Source organism: Phlebotomus papatasi, chromosome 2 (assembly GCF_024763615.1).
Source record: "Phlebotomus papatasi isolate M1 chromosome 2, Ppap_2.1, whole genome shotgun sequence".
Taxonomy (NCBI): domain Eukaryota; kingdom Metazoa; phylum Arthropoda; class Insecta; order Diptera; family Psychodidae; genus Phlebotomus; species Phlebotomus papatasi.
Window position 1 is genome coordinate 98,181,136 of NC_077223.1, and position 11,888 is coordinate 98,193,023.

At 40.3% G+C, this 11,888-nt stretch overlaps 3 protein-coding genes across 3 annotated transcripts; 2 read left to right on the forward strand and 1 right to left on the reverse strand.

Moving 5' to 3' along the window:
* The first annotated feature begins 60 nt into the window (after window positions 1–60).
* On the forward strand, window positions 61–744 carry LOC129800343 (28S ribosomal protein S17, mitochondrial). The gene is made up of 2 exons (XM_055844666.1): window positions 61–263; window positions 327–744. The coding sequence occupies exons 1-2, from the start codon at window positions 156–158 to the stop codon at window positions 681–683; spliced, it is 465 nt and encodes a 154-aa protein (XP_055700641.1). The 5' UTR covers window positions 61–155; the 3' UTR covers window positions 684–744.
* On the reverse strand, window positions 733–10,131 carry LOC129800325 (RNA polymerase II subunit A C-terminal domain phosphatase). Its single transcript, XM_055844640.1, has 4 exons — window positions 10,058–10,131; window positions 9,200–9,912; window positions 4,486–5,667; window positions 733–893 (listed from the first exon to the last, which is right to left on the reverse strand). Exons 1-4 carry the CDS (start codon window positions 10,129–10,131, stop codon window positions 760–762), a joined length of 2,103 nt encoding a protein of 700 aa, XP_055700615.1. The 3' UTR covers window positions 733–759.
* A 360-nt stretch (window positions 10,132–10,491) lies between these two features.
* On the forward strand, window positions 10,492–11,869 carry LOC129800332 (ubiquitin carboxyl-terminal hydrolase calypso). The gene has a single exon (XM_055844650.1). The coding sequence runs from the start codon at window positions 10,492–10,494 to the stop codon at window positions 11,800–11,802; it is 1,311 nt and encodes a 436-aa protein (XP_055700625.1). The 3' UTR covers window positions 11,803–11,869.
* The last annotated feature ends 19 nt before the right edge of the window (window positions 11,870–11,888 follow it).

Below are 11,888 nucleotides of genomic sequence, written 5' to 3' on the forward strand. Positions count from 1 at the left end.
CCTCCCCTCCCTTGAATTTCGAAAATGCTGTCAGTCCGATGGTCACCGAAGCTACACGAAACCGCCCGAGCAATATAACCTCAATTTAGGAAAAAAAAACAGTTCCGGAGACGGGTTGGGTATTTTTGTAAATATTTTGGAAGATTCTTTACAACATGGCAAGTAGATCTCTCATCCTTATGGGTCAGGTGGTGCCATGTGTAAAGCGGAACGCCTGCAAAGTGCGAATCCGACGAATGGAATTGGATCAGAATCTTTTGATGGTTTGTCCAGGATTTTTCTCCGGTTTCCCAAGGCAGATTTATTGACAAAATTCCCTTTTGCAGTATTTCAAGAAGGAAGAGTTCCTCTTTGCCCATGACCCGCAAAAGAAATGTAAGGTGGGCGATATTGTACTGGTTAAGGAACTTCCCCAGAAGCTCACTACACTCATCACACATTCAGTGGATGTCGTTTATCCCTATGGAGATGTCACATGTCCCCTCACGGGCAAGAAGGTCATAGTTGGGAACTATCGAGATCAAATTGAGGAAGCAAATCAACTCTATGGTAAATCCAGCAAGGCTTTTGACTACGACAAAGCTCCTCCGCGTGGAAGACTCGAAGACAAGCGGGATTTCAGTCATCGAGAGACCTATATGAAGTACCACGATGATGGGAAAGATCAGCCTTTTGCAGTTTAGTTCTTTGTATTTAATTTGATTAGGTGCTTTTAGAATAAAAGAAAATCTATTTGAACTCAAATCACGCTCTTTTTATTCAGTCTAAACCCAAGAATTCACGTTCCAGCGCTGCTCCCATCATATTCCAATCTCCATTGTCTTCATCGTCACTTTCACTTCCCTCACTTCCATTGTTGGAGCCAATGTCCAGATCCGATGGCAAGTCTCCGCCTGGAAGAGAAATAAAGCCAGTGATAAGCCTAGATCAGCTTATATAGAGGTGTGATTCCTTCGTTGCAAAATCGGATTGTGGCAAACTCGAACGATATTTATAGGGTAAGTGCTCATAATTTTGGACAGTTTCTAAATTTGGACACTTTGAGGGTAAAATTGGACACTAAAAATAAATTGATTAAAATGATGGATTTTTATTCCAATATTTGATGAAAAATGAATTCTATCTAAATATTTGTTCTTTTTGGAAGATTTTGACACTAAATACGTTAAATTTTGAATATGATTTGAGTTGAAATTGCTTTGTTGAAAATTCAGTGTGAGTAATGCTTACGAGAAATATGACAGAACTTCGTGGCTTACTTCAGTCTTATTTAGTTTTGGTGAAGTACTAACAAAGTTTGTTCGCTGTTTTTGAGTGATATTATTGAATATTCATTGAATATTGTGTTGATTCACGTTACTGATGATTTGTACATTTGACCTGAAGTGAGATTTGCCTTGTGAATTATATTTTTCGTGTGAAAAATGTGAAATTTTTTAAGACATTCACCAGTGAGGTGATGATTCTTATTTTGGATAGGTGTTTTTCTCACGAAATTTCGTGAAGTTTTAGCTTTTGTGATGACTAGGTTGGACAAATGCCTGGTGAAACAAAGGAGCATCATCTCTACCAAAGAGATGTAGCGAGGAAAGCCTTGAAAGGCTCTCGGAAAGACCAGGGAATGAGCGAATCCGCACGTACTTGGAGTATCGAAGTCAACTCACTTTAATGAATGATATGGAAAGTTTCCGGGCTTCTGTGACATTCTACGTTTCCCTTACATGAACAGGAAGAGGACTTGGTAAGATTGGTTCATAAAATGAAGAACAATGGGCATCCTATTGAGGCGGATTAGCTGTCCAAATTTACAGCCAAGTTGGACAAATTAATAAACAAGTTGTCCAAAATAAGAGCCAAAGTCACCTCTACATATCAATTCATTTTTAAACGTATTAAAACTAATTTTAATAAAAATAAGTCGATAAATAGCTTGCTAAGTCTCTAAACAACCCTTCTGAAAAGAGAGTAACAAGAAATGTCAATTAGTATAGAAAATATCGCACTTCAAACTTGGAACTTCGATGCTTATAAGCAGACTGTCCAAAATTATGAGCACTTCCCCTACATAAAATTGTATGAGAAATGCATAAAAATATCTGAAAATCTTTAAACTCGATTATCTCGGAAACTATGAGAGATAGAAGCCTCAAACTTTACGTCCATTTAGAGCCCCTTTGTGGCTTTATATGTGCAAAATTTCGCTTGGAAATGAAAAAAATTGGATGAGAAATGCATAAAATTGTCTGAAAATCTTTAAAGTCGATTATCTCGGAAACTATGAAGGATAGAGGCCTCAACTTTACATCCGTTTAAAACCTCTGTCAGCGACCCGTGAGAATCGCGAAGATATTCATAAAAAAATCACGCCCCGCGAAGATCCACGAAAAATTTCACACAACGCGAAGATCCGCGAAAAAATTCGCTACCCGCGTAAATCTGCGAAAAAATACATCCCTTGAAAATCCGCGAAAAATACGCGAAAAAATTCGCGCCCCGTAAGACCCGAGAAAAAATTCGCGCCCCGTGAAATCCGCGAAAAAATTCGCGCCCCGCGAAAATCCGCGGAAAAATTGCGCCCCGGGAAAATCCGCGAGGAAATTCTCGACCCGCGAAAAAAATCGCGGATCGTGAATTGTATGTCACCGTACAAATCTTCGAATATAGGCTAACTATGTGTAGAGAGAGAGAGAGAGAGAGAAAGGGAGAGTGAAAGAGTGCTATATATAGTAAAGGCTTGTCCGACGCCGCTTCTCCCGCTTTTCTTCCCGCCTGACGCTAATAGCAAATTTTCTTAAAATTGAAATCTTTAAAACTCTTTCGTCTCCTTTGGGACTCTGGGTACCCATGGAAAAAAGAATTTTTTTGGACTATTTAGAATCGAATAAAATCCGATTCTTGTGGATGATTACAAACTATAAGGATGTCCAAATCTAGGATATTTTTTGCAGGATTCCAATTAACTCCTGAGCTTAGATATTCTTGGTCAAAAATCGTGAATTTTCGATTTTCTGCTTCCTTGCAGATATTGACTTTTTTGATATTTCTAGACCAGAATAAAGGAAAAACTTATGGGGGTCAATAAGTATGATAACTAATAATTACAGATTGCATAAATTCGAAAAATAATTTTTTCCTTAATTTTCAAAAAACTTGTTCAAACTTTATGGGTACTCTCGTCCCCAAAAATCTAGAGGTCAAAAATGTAAGGTTATCCCGCCAATGCCCGCCATTTGCTTTTTGACACCAACCTTGTAAGAAAATTCAAGCGGGAGCGAAATTTTTGCTAATATGGCCGATAATTTTGACATTTGGCAGCGAGGGAGATTGCTTTCAGGGAAGTTTTTCCTATTCTTCCAGATTTTGGTGAATTCTGATTGTCCAGGAAGTGTTTTTTTTGGCTCTTGAGAAAGCTTATTGTGTCTGCAATAACATCGCGTTGAGAGAAATGTATTTTAAAGTGTTATTGTGTGAAATATTTTGAGGGATCTGCTGGAAAGCAGGAACTTGGTGTCTTCTTGACCACTTCCTGGACATCCCAAGTGTTCATACATGAACAATATGCTAGTGAGCAAAGAGAAGAGAATTTATTAGCCCCTTGCGGTGCAACGACGAATTTATTAGCCCCTTGCGGTGCAATGACAATTGACACCGCACGGGCTTTCCTCTATGACGCGCGCGGCTACTTGGGCCATTTGTTTTTCTCTTCTCTTTGCTCATCATGCACTTTTTTAAAATAATTTTCCCACAATAAAAATGGATTAGTTAGCAAAATTATTTGTATATAAACCCGAAATTTTGAATCAATAAATCACTTCCACTTCCACAATCACCAAGAGATACTGGTCAATAATTCTTCTGGTTTTAGTGATCAACATTGTAAAGGAGTCATTTGACACGCAAAAATAATTCACAAAATTGATATTATTGGCTTTTGGAAAATTGAAGTTTGTCTCCTTTTCGTTCTTTTGGGGACGAGAGTTCCCATGAGTTTTCCAATTTCCCAGAGGCGGAAAAAATTCTTTCTCTACAAAAGTATCATATTTGACCACTAAGAGTTACAATAAAGTGAGTTTTACTGAAATTCGTTCGCTGGATATGTTGTGGTCTGGAAAGAGTTAAAGTGAAATATCTCGAGAAGTGTTCGACGAATGTCTTAATTTTTTTTAAATTGGTCTAAATTTTCTGGACTACAACAGAAACATAAAAAAAATCAAAATCGCATACTTAGATTTCGAGATAAACTACAAAATCTGATTTTTAACCGGTTTTCCGAAATAAAATTCCGTCCGGCCGGCCGGACGGCAGCCGGACCCGAAATTGCCGGCTTATGATTTTCAGCATCAGGGATGTTCAAAACATATACCCTGTGAATTTCAGCTCGATCTGAGCACTTTGAGAAAATCCGATGATTACAATAGGTGTGATTATGAAGGAATCACACCTAATCATCGATATTCATTTTGTTTTCTTGCTGGAACCTCTTACCTCTTCGAAACTTTGTGCTGGGCATCTCATCATCTTCCTCTGTACTGTTCTCTGTATTATCCACATCTACACTTTCTTCGTTGGCCTCAAAAGCAATTCTCATCTTTTCCTCCTCTATCCTCTTTCTGGATTCCTCAAGTTCTTCTTGTCGTCTCCTCTTGCGAACACTCTTCTTCTCCGGTGGATTTTCCATGTCCACAGAATCATCCGAACTGGAAGAATCATCAGCATCAGAGTCAAAAAACTGATCAAATTCCTTATTCATCTCTGCCAGGTCGGATTTAGAGAAGCTCAACAGAGGATTGATTGTATCCATAAATTTTGGCTGTTCACTTTCAGATGATGAATCCGCCTTGTCCCCATAGCTGACCACATGCTCTGGGCTATGGCAATGCGGTGGTGGCTGACGCATCTTGGACGGATTGTTAGGATCTAGCGGAAAAACCCGCTCATCCACATGCTCCCAACGCTCAGCACATGACCACAGCCAATCAGGCGATACAATCCTAACCTCTTCCCGCTTCCTGGCTGTGTTGACCTTATGTGTGCCTGAAGCAGCAGCCACCAGATGCGTGGTATCCTCATTGAGATCTTGCGTTACATTCGCCCCCAGACTCCGGGCTATCTGGAATGCCTTACTATGTTCCAGTCTCATTCGGCTGGGTACGAGACCCGAGAACACAATATTCCTGCCCACCAGCACTTCCGACCGGATGCGCGGAATGAGAACCTTGAGGTCGGGAATTTCACCAGTCTTCTCGTACATATCATAGAACCTCGAATGGATCTTCAGTAGAATATTCTCCAGGTAGAGCAAGTAATCATCCGGATCTTCCACCTCAATCAAATTATCCTCTGCCTCCGACGTGGATACCTTCCGGACAACTTCTTCATCCTTCTGGGAATCTTCCTTGACATCCACCTTCGTAGATTCCCCTTCTTCTTGCTGTGCCTTCGCGCTCTCTTCAGACATCTCAACTTCTCTTACTTCCACATTCTCATCTGCCTTCTCGGCTGTTTCTTCTCTGGGCTTCTCTGCATTCTCCTCCTCATCCTTATCCTCTTCCACTTTTTCCGGAGAAATTTTATCTGGGATTGCTGTCTTGGGTTCTTCTTCCTTCTCACTGGAACTGTCTGAAGATGACTTTTCTTCCTGCTTCTTCTGGATTTGGCTTTGCAATTCTGAAATAAAAAAAAGTGATAAATCTAGATCACCTTACAGAGATGGTGATTCTTTCTTTGCCAATTCGGACTTTGACAATTTTGAAGGATATTTGAATACAATAATAATGCAAATTTGTTTATATGATTATTAAATGGATTAATGCATAAAAATATCTGAAACTAGTGATAAACCCAGATAAGCTTATGGTAGCTAAGATTCTTTACAAGCGACATCGAAATGCATGTAACTGGGGGTGCTTCCAAGGTGAAATACTTGAAAATTCAATTGCGAATTGTATTTTAGGGACAAAGAATCGCATTGAGCAAACTATTCTGAGAAACAGAAACGGATAACATTAGCTCGTCATGAACTTAATCACATCATTACATCATTGCAAGCAGTCAAAAGTAGCCAGTAAATAATCTCAGCTACCATAAGCTTATCTGGGCTTATCACTGCACTGGTCATTTTCTATTTTAAATAATTTGAGTACAAAAGGCCAACAAAATAAAAAAAAAGTTCATTGAAATCGGTTCATTACCGAAAATATGGTCCATTCAAGACATTTTTGATTACAGTTTAGGTCAGAAAACCTTCTGATCCTCTTCAAGCTTTTCAACTCATGAATGCTAATTTTTCTAAAATTGAGTACTGAGCGTTATCAAATGGATTAATCCTGAAACCTAAAAAGTCACAAGCTATCGTGATTTCTAAAAGAGGAGTTGCCATTGACTTCTATTCATTTCCCCTTTACGGTGGAACTATTCCTTTTTCTGATCAGGTCAAAAACCTAGGTATAATCTTCAATACAACTCTCTCTTGGTCTGATCAAGCTCCTTCTATTTGCCGAAAGGTCAACTATTCTCTCTATACTCTTAGACGCTTCCGGGACATCACGCCCTATGGCACTCGTGTGATCCTCGCGCGAACGCTTCTTCTTCCATTTTGTAATAATGGAGCAGAACTATTTTTTCCGGCGGATAGTGACACAATTCATCGCCTGACGGTTTCATTTAATGATTGTGTCAGGTATATTATAAACCGCCGGGATCACATCACTCCATACAGAAACGTTTTCATTGGTTGTGATCTAAGATCCCTTTTGGAGATGAGAGCAGTTCTTTTCCTGTTTCACCTGCTGATTTCTGGATGTCCCGCGTACCTGTCGAGTCTTCTGGTTAGGGGGGGGGGGGGTGAGGGAGTTCGGCCAGGGTTCGGGGACTCTTGGTGCCTAAACTGGGCAGTGATTGTCTTTATAGAAGTCTGTTTGTTAAGGGCGTTATTGCTTGCAATAGCATACCGAATGATAGGCGCAGTTCTGCTACCGCCATTCGTCAATTTTTTTCAACTTAGGATGTGGAGACTCTTTTTCGCTTTTTCTTTTTTTTCACTGATTCATCTCTTTCTTTTCATTTTTAATTCTTTCTGTACATTTATATTTTTCAATATTTTCTTTTTTTTAATTTCACAATTGTAAAAGAGATGATCCTATTTTTGGAAATATGGTATATTATTATTATTATTAAAACATCTAGGGAGGAGTGCGACAGTGCGACGCTTTTAAGATATTTCGAATAACGGTCGTGAGTGCAAAAAAATTTCATATGAATTTAAGTGGAAATACGAAAAAGTGGCTTTTCTCACTACGCTTCCACCAAGCTCTCTCATTACTACAGAAGCCTGACCGATTCGCGACGATAGTTCGGTGTGAAATCTACCATCACTTATGAATAACACCCCGAGATGCTCGACCTTCTCCACCCGTGTTAATGATTTTCCATTAACATGTAGAGTGCATTTCACAGGCCGTCGAAAAATCACCATTACTTCCGAGCTTAGCCGTTCGGCTATCGCTAAATTATCGGTTTTCAAAGCTGTGTTCATTCTAACCTATGGTCATGAGATTTGGATAATGAACGAAAGTACAAGATCGCGAGTGCAAGAACCACTCGCCGAGATCGAATGAGGCATGTAGCCGGTCGTGAGGAACTAAGAGTCGAGAAGTTGCTTTTTCGGGTTGAGAGATCGCAACTTCGATGGTATGTACATGTTCAGCGCTTGAATATAAAAAGATTCCCTAGAAAAGCTATGCAATTCATTGTGTGAGGGCTTTAACCTCGAGGCAGACCTACGACAAGGTAGTTGAATCAAATTCAGAATCTTGCCTTGGAACGCCTTGGGACTTGGTATCGAACCCGAACATCTTCCTGAAGTGGCAGAGGATTAAAAAGAGTGGGCTGCTAATTTGGATGTCATGGGCCCGCGACCCCAATAGGGATAAGCGGTTGAAAATGATGATACGAAAAAGTGGCTTCAACTTCGCAAGCTACCTAGCAGGGGTTTGCTTTGGACAATATAAAATTATAAAACTGTTTTTGAGCATTTTAGAATACTGCATCAAATTAAAACACGAAAAAGCGTCCCAAACATCTCCGGTGTCCCTATATCTTATTGACACTTGAAAATTTTTCATACACTTTTTAAATTTTAAAAAGCAATATCTCGGGAACAGAGGGGTATAATTTTGGGTATTTTTTTTTAATTGGGGTAATTGAACAGCTCTACAACATGAACCTGTAATTAACAAGTCTTAGTGAAATTTTGAGATGATCTAAAATAAATTATCATCTTCTGGCATCAGGGATGCTTCAAACATTATACCCTGTAAATTTTAGACCAATCGGAGAAATTTGACTAAAATGCCGATAACAATAGGTGTGATTATGTAAGAATCACATCTGATCACTGCGAGAAATTACCGTGCTATCACACTAGGATCTTTTCAATTTGTAAATTCAATTTAATTTTCAGATGATTTGTTGCTATGCGTTATTTTGCACTAAAAACCAATTGAATTGATAGATCTGCACTTAATTTATTAATAAAAACTAATACTTGGTCCAGAAAAACCTGTTTAAATATGTTAAAATAGCTTAAATGTGGTTGCTCAAATAAATTTGATTTCAGCAAATTAAAATGTTAGAATTGCTCACTAATTTCAATTTATTATTCAAATTAAACTTGCATGAAGTGAAGCTTAAGTATCGGGAGTAATTCATTAAGTTCCTCCAAAGCCATTCGAAAGAAATTGTTGTTAAGAAATTTCAGTTAGATTGTTAGAATTTGTTAGATTGTTAGAAATTCCAGTTCGAAGTTGGGACGACTTCATGAAGATTTTTAATAAGACTGTATGAGAGTTGCTGCATAAGCCCTTTGCCTACAAATATTTTTTCTTGCTTTGGGGATCCTTCTGAATAACAGATAAGTGACTTATAAGACATTTTAAGTACTATCACAAATTTTCCGGAGTCACTCACAATCAAAAATCTGGCGGCACCATTTAAAATTGAGCAAATTTCTTGCAAAATGTGTCCTGACTGTGAGAATTTTCAAGTAAATTCTAGAAATCTTAATGCTCAATTGGCTCAATTGAATCTAAAATTAATACGTGAAAATTTATAGTGTGATAGCACAGTTAAATTGGGAAAATTTTACAAAAAAAAAAACAAAAAAAATGAAATTTTCATCGTGATTTCTTTTGTAACTCACCATTAAAATCGAGTCCTTTTCCATCTAGCTCGTGCTTATCGAGTCCGGGTGGAGCATTGATGTCTCCGGTATGCTGGAAAAAGTGATAGGGCTTCACCTGGATCAGATTAGCCGCCATATTCCAAACATCTTCGCGATCATCGATGATGCAGACCATTGAATCGCCACAAGGGAAAAGTGCCTTGAGATTATCTGTCTTACTGGTAGCATTGAAGCATTCATCTCGTGAGAGAATCCGATGGGAGAAATACTTTCCGTTCTCATCCAGAAACGTCGCAATCATGTGTGCATAGTTCCGTGCGCCAAATGTGCAGATGTGCAGCTCAAAGAAGGGAGCCATGCGACTGAGAAAATGAGGTGTTCCTGGTCGGAGTCTCGTGTGATACCAGGGAGAATTAGGCCCGTACAGTTGAAAGTGGTAGACGTCCTTCAGGTTGTTGGGAACATTGTCGTTTGTCGTGTGAATGAGGGTCTGATCGAGATCGACAAGAAGCACTAGCTTCTTATCTTTAAGTAGCCGTTCTGTGTCCGCCTGACCCAGTTCCTGGGCCAGTTGTTGGGTGACTTTGAGTTCTGGCACTGAATGAACCATCGGTACAGAAGCCTCCGATGGATTACCATTTTCATTCTGTCGCAAATCTGCTCCACAGTTGGCGCACATGTCCTTGATTACGGTCGTATGGCTGCAATCCTGAACTTCAGGAGTTGAATCTCTAAAAAAAAAAGTATCAAAATCCCTAATTTGTTCTCTTGCAATATCTGTGAAATCTCAATTCCATATTCAGTCAAATCCCGCCAAAAAAATTTGCATTATTTTAGCGGGAAAAACTAGGGCAAAAAAATGGCGCGGAGCTTTACCCTCTTCCGACGGTGCTGCCTCTATTTTTCCGAACGACGCCATGAGCAGATCGAAAAAGAATGGTTGACTTCATTGTCTCGTATTTTCAGCAAATATTTCACAACACCAGCTGATTCATGTGTCACGGACAATGAAATATCAATTACAACACACCCCACTACACAATATTAATGGATTTTACAATTAATTTGCATTTTATTGCTGTGAATTTTTTGTAAACTGCAAAATTTTTCTCCTTTGACAACACCACTGACACGGGAATTTGACTGTCCGGAAATTTTTTTCCCCGCTACGATTTTTCGAATATGTCTTCGCTGTCAGCGTTTGGTGGCGCTGGGTGTCGTTGTTTTTGTTTATAGTGCAAATGTCAACAAATTTGTGATTATTTTTTGGTGTTTTTGTGTATTTCCTGGACTAAATTCTGTAAAGTGAAATGCCAGTGGATATAAATCGTCTGACAGAGGGATGGTTGGAGTTGGAGAGTGATCCGGGATTGTTTACACTGCTGCTGGAGGACTTTGGTGTGGAGGGGGTTCAAGTGGAGGAGATCTATGACCTACAGAAGCCACTGGAGGGACCGGTATATGGATTTATCTTCCTATTCCGGTGGATTGAGGAGCGCCGAGCAAGGCGAAAAATTGTGGAGACAATTGACATTTTCGTGAAGGATGAGGAAGCGGTTAATTCAATCTTCTTTGCCCAGCAAATGGTTCCAAATAGCTGCGCCACCCATGCCTTGCTCTCAGTTCTACTGAATTGCTCAGGACTCCATCTGGGTGATACACTGGGGCGCCTAAAGGTACACACGAAGGGCATGTGTCCAGAGAACAAAGGTTGGGCTATTGGAAATACGCCAGAACTAGCCTGTGCACACAATTCTCACGCAATGCCTCAGGCCAAGAGACGTCTGGACAAGAGCAGTGGCGTCTCCACGGGACGCTTCACCGGAGAGGCCTTCCACTTTGTCAGTTTTGTGCCCATCAATGGACATCTCTTTGAATTGGATGGCCTCAAGCCCTTTCCGATGGATCATGGTCCGTGGGAAGAACGGGAGGATTGGACGGATAAATTCCGACGCATCATGGCTGATCGCCTTGGAATCTCAACTGGTGAACAGGATATTCGGTTCAATCTGATGGCTGTTGTACCCGATAGACGCATCGCCATCACTCATAAGCTAAAGATGCTCAAGACAAATCAAGCAATAGTTACTGCCGCCCTGGAAAAACTGCTAAAAGCTACAAATACCAAACCAGACCACAATTCCACATCCCATGATCCTTTGAAGGTGGAAGTGGACAGCAACAACATCAATAATTGTGGGCATCCGGAGGAAAATCACAATGATAGGAATTCCATCAAGGAGGAACCACCCGAATCATCACATTCCCACTCCCCGCAGCATTTTCTCGAGCCTCAGGCATTCTCACCCAAGGATCTCCTGGCACTGCTGAAGAATCTGGAGAGCGAAATAGCCACCACGGAGCAGCATCTCAGTGATGAGAATGACAAAAGGGCCATGTTCAAAGTCGATGATTGTCGACGAACTCACAACTACGATGAGTTCATTTGCACTTTTCTCAGTATGCTGGCACATGAGGGGGCTCTGGGAGAGCTCGTATCGCAGCACCTCCTATTGCCCCGGAAGATTCCAACAGCGGCCAAGAGATCACCCAGCAGCACCGGCAAGGGGGCTGGCGGGAAGCGTCGCCGGGGGAAGAATAAGTGTCGTCGTCGCAAGTAGGAGACAGCAGCATCGAATATGCCTCTATCAGCCTCTTTCCAATGTAAATAAGCATTTTTTTCTCAAAGCGCACGTGTCTTTTTTTT

Coding starts and splice junctions, on each gene's coding strand:
- LOC129800332 (XM_055844650.1), top strand. CDS start 10,492: ATGCCAGTGGATATAAATCGTCTGACAGAGGGATGGTTGGAGTTGGAG.
- LOC129800343 (XM_055844666.1), top strand. CDS start 156: ATGGCAAGTAGATCTCTCATCCTTATGGGTCAGGTGGTGCCATGTGTA. Junction 264..326: donor TGGATCAGAATCTTTTGATG/GTTTGTCCAGGA, acceptor TCCCTTTTGCAG/TATTTCAAGAAGGAAGAGTT.
- LOC129800325 (XM_055844640.1), bottom strand. CDS start 10,131: ATGAAGTCAACCATTCTTTTTCGATCTGCTCATGGCGTCGTTCGGAAA. Junction 9,913..10,057: donor GGCAGCACCGTCGGAAGAGG/GTAAAGCTCCGC, acceptor TTTTTTTTTTAG/AGATTCAACTCCTGAAGTTC. Junction 5,668..9,199: donor AAAAGGACTCGATTTTAATG/GTGAGTTACAAA, acceptor TTTTTATTTCAG/AATTGCAAAGCCAAATCCAG.